Source organism: Doryrhamphus excisus, linkage group LG4 (genome assembly GCF_037039965.1).
Source record: "Doryrhamphus excisus strain RoL-2023G ecotype Guam linkage group LG4, RoL_Dexc_Guam_v1.1, whole genome shotgun sequence".
Classification (NCBI taxonomy): domain Eukaryota; kingdom Metazoa; phylum Chordata; class Actinopteri; order Syngnathiformes; family Syngnathidae; genus Doryrhamphus; species Doryrhamphus excisus.
Genome location: NC_136360.1, coordinates 13,336,368 through 13,353,202, shown reverse-complemented (window position 1 = coordinate 13,353,202; position 16,835 = coordinate 13,336,368). Strand labels below are relative to the sequence as shown.

At 45.7% G+C, this 16,835-nt stretch overlaps 1 protein-coding gene across 1 annotated transcript in view; it reads right to left on the bottom strand.

Annotated features, from left to right (window-relative positions):
- Positions 1 to 413: 413 nt before the first annotated feature.
- sned1 (sushi, nidogen and EGF-like domains 1) overlaps positions 414 to 16,835 on the bottom strand; it is a 39,991-nt gene continuing 23,569 nt past the window's right edge. The window contains exons 18-32 of the mRNA XM_058072927.2: positions 16,474 to 16,587; positions 16,133 to 16,246; positions 15,888 to 16,004; positions 14,866 to 15,153; positions 14,526 to 14,709; positions 12,469 to 12,575; positions 12,048 to 12,326; positions 11,474 to 11,570; positions 11,323 to 11,405; positions 10,915 to 11,013; positions 9,818 to 9,925; positions 1,637 to 1,724; positions 1,490 to 1,569; positions 1,394 to 1,421; positions 414 to 766 (exon numbers count right to left, since the gene is read on the bottom strand). Of these exons, the coding sequence (XP_057928910.2) occupies positions 1,396 to 1,421; positions 1,490 to 1,569; positions 1,637 to 1,724; positions 9,818 to 9,925; positions 10,915 to 11,013; positions 11,323 to 11,405; positions 11,474 to 11,570; positions 12,048 to 12,326; positions 12,469 to 12,575; positions 14,526 to 14,709; positions 14,866 to 15,153; positions 15,888 to 16,004; positions 16,133 to 16,246; positions 16,474 to 16,587 (1,784 nt within the window). The 3' untranslated portion in view covers positions 414 to 766; positions 1,394 to 1,395. The remainder of the gene's footprint in view (positions 767 to 1,393; positions 1,422 to 1,489; positions 1,570 to 1,636; positions 1,725 to 9,817; positions 9,926 to 10,914; positions 11,014 to 11,322; positions 11,406 to 11,473; positions 11,571 to 12,047; positions 12,327 to 12,468; positions 12,576 to 14,525; positions 14,710 to 14,865; positions 15,154 to 15,887; positions 16,005 to 16,132; positions 16,247 to 16,473; positions 16,588 to 16,835) is intronic.

Below are 16,835 nucleotides of genomic sequence, written 5' to 3'. Positions count from 1 at the left end.
TTTAGAAATGATTGACGAACACCGGCTTGCTAGCCAACATGACAAACATACAAGGAAACGTCGAGAAGCCTGCTGTGGCGGTCTCGTGCTGCCTTTATGTACTGTTGTAAATATGAGCACTGGTTCGTTGACATGTGCCAAACAGACGCATTTAAACATACCCTTTACCGCAATATTCGTTATAAATAAATGATATACCTCACTTTTCAGGCCATATACTGTATAATACGTATAATGTCTAGCCTGTAATAGTCAGTAGTCAATCACACATTTGACAAATAACCATTCACATTATTTAGAGGCTGCAATTAACTTTTTTAATTAATTAATTTTGAACAATACAATAATCATCTGTTAAGAAATCAAGAGAAACATAGGATATTTTTAACATTTTTATTATTAAAATATTCACCTACAAAATAGCCTATAAACACTATTTACAGCATAACGAGCAGTGAAGCCTGCTAATACATAATAAAAATAACAACAAAAATATATTTTACACAGAAAACACTGCGCTGTCCTCGAAGGGGGGAGATGAATCCATTTTACGCTCATATCCAAAAGGGGGGGGGGGGAACTGGCAGTCAAAAAAATGCATTTGATGAATGACGAATGGTGCATTTTTCATGGCCGTGATTGCTCCTTGAGTCTGAAAGGTTCTTCAGTGTGTTCTGACAGGGTTCCGCAGCATAAACGAGAGCATGACCAGTCACTTCAAGTACATTATAAACACCAAAATGGAAAGGCTGGAGGTGTCAGAGTGCTGTGGAATAGAAAAACACAGAGGACATGACATAAATTAGTTCCAGGGTCAAACTGGCACACTAATGTAACAGTATTACCTGTCACGCTAGTGTGTAAAGAAGTTAAGACGAGGGATGTCCAATATGGCTTTTTTTGTTGAAAATCGATATGCTGATTTTGTCCAACTCTAAATTTCCGATATACCGATATCAGCTGATACCGATACTGATGTGTGTAACTGTGATGGAATGAACACATATGTGTTGTAAACAGCATTTTTATAATATTTGTTATCATGATCAGGGAAAAAAATCTGATACCGATATCAACCGACATTGCATTTTTATGCTGATGTCAGGTCAATAATTAGCGGACATCCCTAGTAAAGACCCTTAAAAAGTGAAATGTACAAAAAGAAGTGAAGTGATGTTGCAAAAACTAGCGTGTTAGCGGCTGATGTGGGAGACGACTGTGAGCCTTTGATGCTTGTTCCAACATTTTTGTGCCCCTTTTAAGGTTATGATTGTGGTATGTGATCGTTGTTGTTATTGTTGTGATGAAGCCTACCATAATAAGAGAGTTGTGATGATGATTTGGTTATTTTCAAGATGTGATACTTGTGATGATGATGTTGAAGTAAACCAACCTTCACTGTTGCCTGCTGGTTCTTCTGCCTGAGAAGGAGAAGATGGAAGTGAGTGTTTTTATTAACTGGGTGACATGACCAGCAGTGTCAACTCACCCTGACTTTTCTTGGCCAGCGTGGACTGGCATGTTTCTCTGTAGCAGACATCCTGCTGCACCTTGTAAGTCCTTCTGTACCTGCAAGGACAGGTGGAGGCGCTCTGACTGACTGCTGTGTCTGACTGACATGTGACGGGTCACTTACAGGTAATGGCAGACGCCGCCCTCCCACACGGGTACGCTCTTGGTCTCAGAGTAGAGGCGGGTGCACGGGTGGGGAACCCGCTGGCACACTGCAGGAAGAATAAACAAAAATTCATTCATTCATTTTCTACCGCTTTTTCCTCACAAAGGTTGGGGGGGTGCTGGAGCCTATCCCAGCTGTCTTTGAGCGAGAGGCGGGGTACACCCTGGACTGGTCGCCAGCCAATCTCAGGGCACATATAGACAAACAACCATTCACACTCACATTCATACCTATGGACAATTTGGAGTCACCAATTAACCTAGCATGTTTTTGGAATGTGGGAGGAAACCGGAGTACCCGGAGAAAACCTACGCACGCACGGGGAGAACATGCAAACTCCACACAGAGATGGCCGAGGGTGGAATTGAACCCTGGTCTCCTAGCTGTGAGGTCTGCCCGCTAACCACTCGTCCGCCGTGCTGCCATAAACAAAAATGGGAAAAAAAAAGAAAAAAAAAAAAAAAAAAAAAAAAAAATATATATATATATATATATATATATATATACACATACATACATATGTATGTATATATATCAATTTCTACAGCTGATCCTCATTAGGGTGGCGAGGAGTGCCGGAGCCTATCCCAGCTGACTTGGGGGGCGAGGCGGAGTACATTTGTTTATCCTCTCCACGATTGTGATGGTTTAGTATATTATTTTATATTTCCCATTTTAAGATGTCATTTGAAATACAGGGAGGATACATGCTGAAATATTGCTCTTACAAATAGTCACTCACTTAAGGGCTTTTGTCCATTTTCCTTTACGCAGCCTCCCGATGGCGTGAACGTGAATAAAAGAATAACGGACACACAGGATCTTCCAAAGAGAGGGAATTAAAAATAGCAACTCTGTATTCATGTTACGTATTCACGCCCCCAAGCCTCGACCGTCACAACCCAGGAGGAATTTGACGACTGGGTTTTTAAACGGCAGGATTGAAATCCCTGCAAGACGTCCCCCAGTTTTGGCTAATTAGCAAAGCTTTCATGTTGGGACTCTAGATGAGCGTGTGCTAACATGCTGACATTTGCATCAATACTTAAAAGCCTGACTGTCTGGGTCGTTCAAGAGCTTCTTGGCTGCTTCTGTGTGTTTTGAATAAAACATTTACATGCCCCGGCCCCCCGCCTAAGGCCTGAAGCCAGACAGGCATAGGATGCTAAGCATGTCGTATCTTGGGTGGAGAACTTGAAGACAGGGGTGCCATTCAAGATGCTAAAAGCAACGCCATGTATGCTTAAAAACATTTTATCTTCACGCTTCAGCTTAAAAGCAAATCTAATAATAGTTAAATGATATATCCCACTAATAATCAATTCATTTGATATATGCCAGGGGCCAATAAAAAAGGGCTGCAGGCCAAAAATGGTACTCGAGCAGCACTTTGGATGCCCATGAATGAGTGCTCATTTGCTTATAAGCACACACCTTTTCCACTAAATCCAACCCAATGCGAAAATAATGTGACTTCTTGGTGTCTGCCGAAAACTATTTTAACATACAGTAAACCCTCCTTTATTACAGAGTTTCTGACCCGACTTTGAAGGATTTCATATATGTTGGTCTCCTATTTTTTGTGTCTCATATATGTGTGTCTCCTATTTTTTGTGTCTCATATATGTTTGTCTCCTATTTCTTGTGTCTCACTCATATAACTATGCACTACATTTAATCAAGGACAACCAAGCAGCCTTGGGCAAATCAAAGGACACATAATCGCTCTCAGGCACATACAGTTCCGGAGCTCTCCGACACATCCACAATTTTGACTAACAACAGATAACGAAGGAGCAGGACGTCGGCAGCCATGGCCAGTCGATAACAGCTGGCTCCACCGCTCCACCCCGCCCGCCTTGGGTTGGCGAGAAGACGTCGGCCGAGGAGAGGAGGGGGGCCACCTGTGATGCGCCAGAGATCTACCGACATTTCTTAGCATAATAAAAGCCGGGCAGGGACAGTTAGCTGTACTCATTTGTTCTGACCTGTAAGTAAAGCCTACGTCTCTGCAGGTGTTAGGGGAAGACTTATGGGCCCGGAGCTCCGTGTAATCTGACTGGTCTGAGAGTAAACCATATAACTGACAAGTTCGTTGTCATCTCTTGCCTCCAACACGACACCCACAGGAATCACTGACCTAAGAACAGGTGGTCAAATTCCAACAAATGGCGCCCAACGTGGTTGGAGGGGGAGTTGTGTTGTGTGGTTGGGTCCTACTTTAGGCTGCAGTTCGATGCTCTGGGCTTCCACTACAGGCGCGCCTCTACAAATAAAAAGGTAAGCAGAAACCTGTTTATTCAAATTCTGCTATTGGTCAATAACAAATTTGGTGGAAACCTGGTAGCATTGTGTCTGTGTGTCTGAGAATATTATTACGCTAGCAGGTGTGTTGACATAGTGTGTGTTTTGTGACATTATTGTGAAGTTTTGAGAAAACCGGTGTGTGTTCCAGTATACTGCGTGGTCCGGGACCACTAAGGGTCGGCGTACCCAACTGGGTGGAGGGCCGTAAATGTAACGCTCCATTCGGGTCCAGTGAAGGGCAGTACACCAAGCGCGGTGAGGGGAACGCTTCACTTGGATGCTTAACAATAGACAGGGTCTATTGCGCTAATTTTACTGGGTGGAGGGCCGTAAATGTAACGCTCCATTCCAGGTCCTGTGAAGGGCAGTACACCAGCAGGCGGTGAGGGGAACGCTTCACATGGATGCTTAAATAGACAGGGTCTATTTGATAACTTTCATTATTGCTCAACATTCTTGCAACTATCAGTTTTGTATTTGTTTTTTTGTTTTAATTGTTGTGGGAATAGAATGGAAGGTGAGTTGAACTGAGAATGTGAGGAGTGGGAAATGTGTGGGGGTCCCCCGAGGGTGTCAGAAAGTGAGTTGTTTGGTCTTGTGGAAGGTCAGGTTATGAGTGGCTTGGTAAGTCAGGATAAGAATAAAGATAGACAGATGGTACGTAAAACATGGGAAGTGTGTGATGGACAGAGTTGGGATAATATTGTGAAGGTTCAGAGTAAGTTCAGACAGGAGGAGGAAAAGATTATGAAATAAATAAGACAGGTGGAGGAGAAAATTGAGCAGGCGTCATTCTGGCAGAAGTCAGAACTTAAGAAGACGCTGAAAACATTGGAAGATTCCAGGCGAATGATTCATTCGATGGGGATGGCAAGCTTGGCTTTGGCCGTCCCGTACATGACGCGGGAAAATCAGTCGAAGGCGAGAAGGGCCCTAGTGGTCACGCCATCGGCACCCCCGCCCAATTCAAACCCTCCCAGTGGAGTCTATCCTACTCTAAGATTCCAGGGAGAAGTCGACATTAATGGCGAGGAGTTAAATAGACACGTTCCGACCCTACAACAAGCAAGGCGCCATCCCCCAATAGACATAGGCAGACCCTGTGCCACAGGTTGGCGACCCGTCAGTGGAGACTGGTGGTGCGACTTCCTGCACGGGTGCGGCGCAAAACATGTCCCTTATAGATTCGGCCAGACACAGTAAAAGCATATTTAAGATTTTAAAACAAATTGACATGTCTAATGTGTTGCCAGAAGGCAGTACCAGGCGCCGATACACTGCTGAGACAGATTACGGCAGGCGCCAGCCGGCAACACCTACGGCAGAACGGGATACCCAATCGGAAGATGACATATCCCTAACGCCGTCTTCACCAGCCCCTGTGAGACAGGACAACACAGGGGCTCGATCTAAAACAGTTATGCCTTTAAAAGTTGACGTGGCGGGCCAGCACACAGAATACACACCTTTTACCATAACAGACATTGACGGCATGTGTCGTAAGTGGCCTCCACTAGCCCGTGGAGCAGACCCATGGATCAACGAGGTATTGCGCCTCACAGCTGGCCTCAGTTTGGCCTGGGGAGACGTCCGCTGTCTGTGACCACACTGTTTCAGGCAGTGCTAGCTTGAATGCCCTCATCAGTGGCTAATAAATTAAAAGATGTTCCTAATCTGACAGTCGAAACAGAAAAATCATACAAAGCGATCTTGTTACACCACATGCGCAGGCACCGTGAGGAGGAGGACGAAAAAGATAAAACACAAAAGGATTCAGCAGCACAACTATTGAAATTATAATCGGCTAAAGAACGAGAGTTCACCTCAGATAAAAAGAGAAAAACATAATGTGGCAGGGGTGTGGTGGCATATCTAACCGAGGTGGGAGAAGGGGTGGACCGTCTCAGGGCTACACTGGCTGTTTCGTGTGCGGAGCTCTTGACCACTGGGCACGAGATTGCCTCACCTGCACTGGACAGTGGCCACCATCAGGACCACCGCAGTCGCTCCCACAACAACAGCAGCAGCAACCATGGGCTCATCAACCACAAGGCATGCAGTCACAAGGAGGCTCACATGGGCGGGTCGGCCCATCCACCGACCTCAGCAACAGCAAGCGGCTTCTCAACCTCCCCTGCTGGTCAATACCACCAAGACCAGCACGGCGGTGCCAACTGGTTTGAACTTGCTTGGTCGTGACATATTGACTGCTTCTAATGCTACTATTTTGTGCACAGACTCTGGTTTAACCCTGACGTTGCCAGATGGCACGACAGTGGACTGCAACAACCAAAGTACAGGAGGACAATACCTGCTCAAAGAACTGCCGGCAACCACAACAGCCGACATTTATTGGTGCCTTCTGACTCGGACTTCGTCACCGAGCAGTGTGGTGTCAGTCTATGAGACGTGGAAACCATGGATCCTGTCCAAGGCCACGTATATGCCTCCCACCACCCCGTTACATTGCACATTGTTTTACGACACACAACAGGATATGACATATCAGGAAGGTATGGAGTAGTGGTTAAATTCTTCTCGTCTTTTCGCAGGTCCTGAGGGGGTGGCGACCAGCGTCTATTTTGTTAAGTTGGAACAGGCCTGGTACAAAGGCACCCCTGATTCGGCGCCACACATCTCTTTGGCTGTGGCCCCAGGACATGAACAACGGTCCTTGGGTCCCATGGTGAAACGGTTGTTGGCAGCTAAAGACTGGACGCCGCTCCCTGAGGTACCGCAGGTACAACACTCTCCCTCGGAGTCGGCGTATCGTGTGGTGTGCCAATGCACAGACGTGTCCGTTGTTCAACATCGTTTGATTGACAGGTACGAGCTAAAAACACTGACAGATCACGAACTCTCCGGACCCATGTTGGACACCATCCCGGAGGGGGTGTGGTCCAACGGTCCATTTGACGTAGGTTTTTGTGCTTTCACCTATCATGGCCAACGGTTCCAACAACAACCCTGGTTTGTACAATCATCATTTGCGCCAGGTGTTGTCAGTTTTGCGGCTTCCAGAGGGATGCATGTTGGTTCAGTATGTGGACGATCTCCTTCTCGCCGCTGACTCTGCTGATTGTTGTTTGCAGGCCACAGAAGCCGTGCTGCTGTGCTTGTACGAATTGGGCTTCAAAGTCTCACGCAAAAAGCTACAATGCTGGAGGAAAACTGTCACCTTTCTGGGTCGTGTTCTCTCAGCTGCTGGCTACGCCATGTCGGACGCCCATCGTGCGTCCATCCTCAGGCATCCTAAGCCTTCCACGGTGGGTGAAATGCTGTCCTTTTTGGGACTGTGTGGTTACAGTCGACAGTACATCCCCTGCTACGCGGAACGCACTGCACCCTTGCGCGCGTTAGTGAGTGCCAAGGGCTCTAAGCATGCCAACGCCAGGCTGGACTGGGACTCGGGGACTTCACTAGCCTTCGTGACCCTAGTTCAGTCGTTGGCCTCTGCTTTGGCTTCGCAGACAACCGTTGTGTACTCGTTACACCGCGGGGGTCGCGACTCTCATCCAAAAGACCGGCCTGCCCCGGAGGATGTCTCATCTCTTAGGTCGCCTCGGCCTGCATTGGATGCAGCCCGTGAGGAGGGGAGGAGGTGGTGAAGATGTCGCTGCCCTTGGCGATATCCCGAGCCCTGGGGGCTCCTCCTCCCCAACCAACAACTGAGGCGATTTCTGGATTAACGCACGCACACACACACACACACACACACACTGATAGTTCAGCACCTGATTACACTGATACTGCACAACATACATGCAAGCGGCAAACTATATTACATGCCACTTAGGATAAGCTTCCTGGCTTTGTTTTGACATTTTTGTCATTAGCTATACTTCTTTATCTCACTCTGTGTTCTTTTTCGTCTGTAGGTGTGGTCAGAGGCCCAATAACTGCCATGGCGGTCCCAGACGGAATGGTGTCCACCAGTGCTTCTAAACGTTACAAGAGAGCGTTCCAGACGAATATAAATTAGTCAATCAGATTGCGGCAGGTTTTGAGTCAATTATGCCTTGGATCACCGTTAATAAAAATGTTGATCGCATCAATTATGTGCATTACAATCTACAGCGCCTCTCCAATCAGACCGAAGAAGGCTTCAAAGCGGTAAGTGAACAGTTGCGGGCCACGTCTTTGATGTCCTTTCAAAATCGTATCGCTCTCGATATGTTATTGGCAGAAAAACATGGTGTGTGTGCAATGATTGGTACGGAATGTACTTTCCACTTTCATCCCAAACATTACGGCACCGGGTGGTCGTTTGTCTTGTGCAATTGAAGGTCTCACAGCTTTGAATAAACGCATGAAAACACATGTTGGTGTGGACACCAGCCCGTGGGACTCGTTGATGAGCTACTTTGGTAAGGGGAAAGAGTTGGCCTCTGGCATTATTATTACAGTTTTAATGTTTCTTGTTTTGGCTGTTCTTTTCGTTTGTTCGTTGTCAGTTTGCTGTTGTCTCCCGTGTTCCAAGTGCCTTTTCCAGCTCATCCTGTGCAGGGTGATGGCGGCCGATGGGCGAGGTCAATATCAGTTGGCCCGCCTGCATCCACCGCCCCCACAGGGTGACCGGGTGCTTCTTCCCTAACTCTGATCCGGTATTTCACCTTGTGGCCTCTGTTGAGGCCATGAGGGGGATTGAAGGATTTCATATATGTTGGTCTCCTATTTTTTGTGTCTCATATATGTGTGTCTCCTATTTTTTGTGTCTCATATATGTTTGTCTCCTATTTCTTGTGTCTCACTCATATAACTATGCACTACATTTAATCAAGGACAACCAAGCAGCCTTGGGCAAATCAAAGGACACATAATCGCTCTCAGGCACATACAGTTCCGGAGCTCTCCGACACATCCACAATTTTGACTAACAACAGATAACGAAGGAGCAGGACGTCGGCAGCCATGGCCAGTCGATAACAGCTGGCTCCACCGCTCCACCCCGCCCGCCTTGGGTTGGCGAGAAGACGTCGGCCGAGGAGAGGAGGGGGGCCACCTGTGATGCGCCAGAGATCTACCGACATTTCTTAGCATAATAAAAGCCGGGCAGGGACAGTTAGCTGTACTCATTTGTTCTGACCTGTAAGTAAAGCCTACGTCTCTGCAGGTGTTAGGGGAAGACTTATGGGCCCGGAGCTCCGTGTAATCTGACTGGTCTGAGAGTAAACCATATAACTGACAAGTTCGTTGTCATCTCTTGCCTCCAACACGACACCCACAGGAATCACTGACCTAAGAACAGGTGGTCAAATTCCAATAATTTTCCCAAAGTAGCATTCCTTATTTTAAACTGTTATATGTTTGTAGTTAGAGCATAGAAAACATACTGTATCTAGACATGTAATAGCACCCCTATAGTCTTTATTTACACTTATTACCCAATATACTAACCATAATGAGAGAAAATAAGACATAAAAGCCTGCAATAAAAGCCTGTTCTTTTGGTGCTTGTGTGTCTCACCTAATATTACAGTAACATTACTGACGCCTCGTGACCAGTGTACTACACATCACAGCATCATTGAATGCATCTTTTAAATGTCTTAGAATTGTATTTTGCTTCATTTAGTGATTTAAAAATGCTTAACTGGAGCAAAAATGTGTAGAGGTAGCTTAAATATGCATTTTATTTGACTAATAATAAGCCATATTCAACCTTGATGCAGAATGATTCAGTAATATCTGCAACAATAACGCCAATATTCAAAGTACAAAGTGGCAAGGGATGCATTTAAAGCCCTTTTAGTTGACAAAAGATGCAGTTTTCTGTTCATGTGGACTAGTTAGCTAAAAACCAATGAAATGCAGGTGTGTGTGTTAACGTACGCAGCTCACACCGCCGGCCTTTGTAGCCAGTGGTGCATTCGCAGTCGCCTCCGCTCATGCATGTCCCACCGTTCAAACACGGCAGACTGCGACAGTCCTGGGCCGACTCTGAAAGACAAGAAAATAAAGCAAACCTGGTTTAAAGTCCACAGGTTTTTGTTAGCCACACATGACCTCACATAGCAGTGTTCTGTTTTTGGGGTGTGATTTGTTGGCAGAAATGACAAAAATCTATATTTTCCAACATTTTTGTTACTTTCCTGTAGTGTGATTGAAAAGCATTAAAGGGGACCTATTATGCTCATTTTCCGGCCCTTTGTATTGAGTTGTGGACTCCTATAGAGCAGCTACACACAATAACCACCATGGAAGGCGTTCTAGTACTTCCAGAATCTGCACCTATTCAGCTGTCTTTCTTTGGATTTGATGGTTCCCCCGAAAACGTATCTCACATTATCTCACCGTCATTATTTCAAACCTTTCATTCCTTCATTCATTTTCTACCGCTTATCCTCATGAGGGTTGCGGGGGTGCTGGAGCCTATCCCAGCTGTCTTCGGGCAAGAGGCGGGGTACACCCTGGACTGGTGGCCAGCCAATCACAGGGCACATATAGACAAACAACTATTCAATGGACTAATTGGAGTCGCCAATTAACCTAGCATGTTTTTGGAATGTGGGAGGAAACCGGAGTACCTGGTGAAAACCCACGCATGCATGGGAAGAACATGCAAACTCTACACAGAGATGGCCGAGGGTGGGATTGAACTTGGGTTATTCCAAACCTCACTATCAGAAACTTTGGCATCATTCAACACAAGAATACAACATTCTAGCTCCATTTACAGGTCAGAAAAGTGGGAAAAACACAATAGGTCCCCTTTAAGAAGTAAAGTGGCAGTGGCCGGCAGTGGCAGTCAAGCTCAACATGTCTTCAGCGTTTACTGCATTTTCTTAAACGTACACTTCTTTGTGTTTTCAGGTTCCAAAACTGCCCTTGTACCGGGTTTCCCTACGAAATCTACTGTATTTGGTCACCAGACAACTATAAAGAGTGGCCTGTGTTAATGAGATCCACGAAGGACCACCAGAACCCACCAGGCCGGGTCTGGGAAGCCTCCTCTTGGATCTCCAATGCCAGGCTGATTTTGTTTGTCGTCTCCTCCATCTTCTCCAATCGAACGAGCGGCTCAGGTTCTGGGAGGCAAAACATTTCCTGTCATGATTCAGCCTGGGAAAAAAAAACACTTAGCCTGACTGATTAGCAATGGAGGCGATGCTTATCTAACATGCTACGCTGATACACAGTCAGGGAACATGGATATGGTTTCTACACAGCTCATGTGTGTTTGACATCTGGGGAGAAAGCCTGGCCTAGAAGACTTAAATCGTTCCACATGTTGTTTAGTGACATACATAGCATAGTAAGGCCTGTTGTTATTTAGCAGCTTACATGTGGTTATCGGTGTATTAAACATCAACTGTTGTATGGCGAGGTTGCTTAACTCTTTCGATGGCGAAGGACTTTTCTTGGCAAGTGTGAGAACTTGGCGGTGATCTTCCCCCTCCTGTCGATCAGCTCTGTGTACCTGCAACAGCAGAAAAACACTTCAAAATGTTTGCTTTCTCTTTGTTTCTTGCATTGGGACTAACGTACCTTGGTGCCGATCCGCCGCCCGACTCCTGGATCTCAGGCGGCTTTCGTGCCGTCCCGCTGGGTCGCTCTCTTCTTCCAGACCGGGCCTCCATGGGCACTGGGCCAAAGAGGCAATACATGATGGCAATACATTTTGGCAATACATGATTCTACAGTGAGGGCAACACATCGTACACAGTCTACTGGGGGTGTGTCAAAGATCCTCCAGGTGGCAGGGAGGTGCTGCTGTTTAAGGATCTACTGCAAAAACTGCAGTCAAAGATCCTCTATGTAGTAGGCGTACTTTGATAATTAAGATACTTTGGTATTTATTTGATATTTATTTCAAAGATCTTCTAGTATGTGACAGGAGGGCTCTGCTGGTTAAGGATTTACTATAAAAATGCCAATTAAAGATGGTCTATATGACAGGAGCCGGGTCAAAGATCCTCCATATGACAAGAGCATTGTGCTATTTATTAAACTACCGTGAAGACACAAATCAAAGATCTCCTCCAAGCATTCCTACATGGGCCATGCTATGGGAACAGAAAAAGGTTCAAAAGGGTCTCGTGTGTTGTCAGTGGACACTCACAGGTGGTAAAGTCCAGGTGCTGGGGCTTGCTGTGGACCTGATCCTGCCCTGTCTTCTTAACAGACGTGAGGGCTACGCGGTAGTGCTGGCCCGGGGTCAGCTCACGGAGGGTGTAGGACTCCAGCAGGCCGCTGGGCAGGAAGCGGCTCCTGGTCGTCAGTCCCCGGGTCACGTTGACCACAAAGCCGTCTGGGACGTGCCTCGGGTGGCGGCTCCAGGTGATCTGAGCCGAGTTGGTGGTCACATGGGACAAGGAGAGGTTCTGTGGGGGGAGAGGCCCTGAGGGCAACACGACCACATGCTAATAAACGGTAAACATAGGACACCTCTCGATAAGGCAAGGAAGCACACTTGAACATATGATTAACGACTTAACCAACAGTCATATTTAGATGGAAACAGATGTCCAAAGGGAACCTACTTGTCCAGAACTGGAGAGGCCCGGCTGAGTGGCTCGTGGAGGGAAAGTCATCAAGTCCACTTTGAGTCAACACATCCACCTTGTACATGTGAGCAGGAAGCAAAGAACTGCAGAGAAAATACGCACTTAAACACCTCAACACCACCCTCTAGTGGATAAAACGACATCCACACAGACACACGTTCAAAAAAAGGAACTTTTCTAAAAAAGAAATCAATAAATAAACAGCATAAATGAGAAAAATCATGGGTACAGTTTTGCAATCAGGTTGCAATCAAAAAGTAGTAATTTTCTAAGCATAAACAATTTTAGTGGCATCAAGTTGAAATATTTTTTTTCCAATAATAAATGTTTTTTTTTATTTGATCATAATATTATGAAAAACAGCTGTAATTTCGGGAAAATTAGGTGGGGAAAAAGTTATAATATTATCGGAATAAAGTCAAAATATTCCCGGGAAAAAATGTATGAAGATGTAAATGTAAAATATGTTCGGAAAAAACACAGCTACAATGGAGAAAAAACAGCAAAGGCCAAAATAATAATATGATTTTTCATCTGCTGTATAACACTAAGATCCATCCATCCATTTTCTATGCCGCTTATCCTCATGAGGGTGGTGGGTATGCTGGAGCCTATCCCAGCTGACTTTGAATGAGAGGCGGGGTACACCCTGGACTGGTGGCCAGCCAATCACAGGGCACATATAGACAAACAACCATTCACACTCACATTCAAAGGCCATTCCATACCTATGGACAATTTGGAGTCGCCAATTAACCTAGAACAGGGGTGGGCAAACTTTTTGACTCGCGGGCCGCATTGATTTAACAAAATTGACGGGGAGGGGGCATACTATACATTTTACACGTAACAGTCCACCTGGAATTATTGTATCTATAAAAATGTCATGCAATCTGCTATATGTCCCCTTTTCAAGGAGCTTTTTGTAAACAACAGACCCCATCAAATAACAAAATTGATCAAACAGCTACTTAAACCATCAAAAAGTTGGCTCAAGTCATGATCCCAGGTTGCATATTATTAATAATAATAATACACTTTATTTGTATAGCACTTTTCAAAATACTCAAAGACGCTTTACGGAAAAATGGACTTGAATAAAAGCAAGTAAACAGAGTAAAAGATACATTAAAATACAACATTCATTCGTTTATACGCAGTTAAAACATGGGTAAAAGCGGGGCACAGCAGTCAAGTATAAAAGTTCATTCATTCATTCATTTTCTACCGCTTTTCCTCACGAGGGTCGCGGGGGGTGCTGGAGCCTATCCCAGCTGTCTTCGGGCGAGAGGCAGGGTACACCCTGGACTGGTGGCCAGCCAATCACAGGGCACATATAGACAAACAACCATTCACACTCACATTCATACCTGTGGACAATTTGGAGTCTCCAATTAACCTAGCATGTTTTTTGGAATGTGGAAGGAAACCGGAGTACCCAGAGAAAATCCACGCATGCACGGGGAGAACATGCAAACTCCACACAGAGATGGCAGAGGGTGGAATTGAACCCTGGTCTCCTAGCTGTGAGGTCTGCGCGCTAACCACACGACCCCGTGCCGCCAGTATAAAAAGTTAGACATTAAAAACAGATTTAAAGAGGTGGGTTTTTAGTTGTTTTTTGAAACTGGGAAGGTCAGGGCAAACACGCAGCGAATGGGGCAAAGAGTTCCAGTAGGGTGGGGGCAGCAATGGAGAAGACCCTGTCACCCCATTAAGTTTAAATGAAATACTTTGGAAAGAACGGGCGGGCCGTATTCTAACACTTGGCGGGCCGGATGTGGCCCCCGGGCCGTAGTTTGCCCACCCCTGACCTAGAATGTTTTTGGAATGTGGGAGGAAACCGAAAAACCCACGCATGCACGGGGAGAACATGCAAACTCCACGCATTTTTTATATATAGTATAACTTTTTAGCATATGTACATGTTGGTTTACAAATGGTCAAAATGGCCCTTGCATCCTTACATGTTTCACTATGTGGCCCTACGTGGAGAATTTGAATGAAGGGATAGAATTTGTGCAGAGGCTGACCTGAAGGCATACTCGCTGGTGGTGGCGTTGAGCACGGCCGAGTGAGCCTCACTACCATTTGAGTGTGACAGAGTGAGGCGAACCCTGGTGAGGGGTGTGTTACGAGCCGCCTTGAGAAGCCACCGCAGCCACACCTGAGAGGACGACACGTTCACCACCTGCAGCTGCTCTGCCCGCCGAGGCCCTTTTTGTTGTTGTAGAAACACACAAACATGTATTCAAACTGGGCAGTGACAAATTAAACATTTTCTCCTCCTTCCTAATCCGCTTGATCACCAAAAAGCAGGCTTCGCTACACATCTTAAAATTGAGCTCTGCCCACTAACACACACATACTCACTGGTGCGTATGAGCGCCGTGGCGGGCTGGCTGACGTCATCGGTGTTGGTGTTGCGTTTGATGGAGTAGGTGGAGATGTTGTACAGCAGGCCCGGCACAAGGCCTCGCAGGACGTGGGACGACTGGTGTCTGTCCAGGAAGTCCACTTTGCGATTGCTGCGACCCTGTGGAGCGTACGTGACCACGAAGCCGCTGACCGGGCTCGGCGCAGCCTCCGTCCTGTCCCAGTGTAGCTCCACCTCATTTTCCTCCACGCGCAGCACAAAGAGACCAGAAGGGGGCAGCAGATCTGGGAAGAATTGTGGTCTGGTTTCTCTATTCAGTTGCTTATTAATTCAATGGATTTTTGTAAATTGACGTGAGACCTTCAAGGTGAATTACCTGCGTTACAATTAAGGGATACAGTATAGTTTGCATGTCAAAAATATTAAATCATGTGTATTCAATTAGGTGGTTGAATACTGCCTATTTTTAGACAAAAATGTGCATATTTAAGCAAATGTCTAAAGGAAGTATACTGTACTGTAAGGCATTGAAATGTTACAATGTGTAGTGCTCTACACTGGTCGCTAGGTGTCAGTAATGTTACTGCAACGTTGAGTGAGATACAAAACTTTGTCTCATTATGGTTACTATAATGGGTTATATGAGTGTAACTGTGACTGTAGGGGTGTTATTTCTTGTCTAGAGGGCTCTAATAATGTAAACAAAGTTGCATTTAGAAGGTCGTAAATGTGTTTTTACAAATAAATGTTCCATTTATAAATGAGGAATCCTACTTTGTGGAAATTCACTCATCAGGGTCGGGTGTGGAACCAATTAAGCGTGATAAATGAGATTACTGTGTATAAGTATTTGGAAACTCAGTGAAAAAAACATCTAATTTTGCAAGCAGTCAATGCTTAGCATGCATCTTGACTGCTTAGCATGTTTTATGAACACAAAATGTAGAAAATATCTAAGTCCTTTCATTTTTCTGTTGACGGAGAAAGCTTTAGTGGAGATGAAGACAAGGCAACTGACCTTTCTCACAGTCTTTTCCAGTGTGCCCTGCTCTGCAAACACAATTATAGTTGCCTCTCCTGTCGCTCCTGCAGTCTCCTCGGTTCCCACAAGGATGCAGAACACAGGGATCCTCCACTAGAGGGCGACAGAGGCAAAGACTTGCTACTACAGAGCAGTTCATGCAAGTGCCTCGGAAAAGGATGCGTGAACCCGCTGAACTTGGAAGATTGTGGGGGGCGGGGTGGGTGCGTGAAGCCACTTACACATCTGGCACTGGTCCCCGAAGAAGCCGTCTTTGCACGAGCATACATAAGTCCTCCTGTAGTCCCGACACACACCTCCATTAAGGCAGGGGTTGGACTCGCAGCTGTCCTGCTCTGCACACAAACACACACACATTACTAACACACACAATGCACACTTTGATCATGCAGTGTGCAACCTCCAAAGTCCAACAAAAGCTGGTGGAAATAGTTTGAATATTCTTCAGCGAATAGCTTCTTTTTACACTTAACAACAAGAAATAATGTTAAAATATGACTAAAAAATTACTGGTCTAGTAATTTTGTCCATGACTGTATATACATGTTATAAATGACTGCACCTTTTTGGCAGTTACGTCCTTTGACGCCTGGTGGACAATGACACAAGTAGAAGCCCGGTTGGTCCTCGCACGTTCCACCGTTCTTGCAGGGGTCCGACAGGCATTCATTGATGTCTTGATGAGGGAGGAGAAACACGAACAGGCTCACCAATGTGCACCTTGTATCTTCTTGCGCCGGAATTCAACTCTAAACTTCCGACATCACTCCCTGTTCAACACCGGAACACTTTTACAGCAAAACAGTCTTATTTATGTCTTAAATAGCTTATATTTTATCTTATTATGTCTACTGTATTGAGTAATAGGAGTGTAAAGGTGGCTATAGGCATATTATTTCATGTCTGGAGGGTTCTAATAATGTT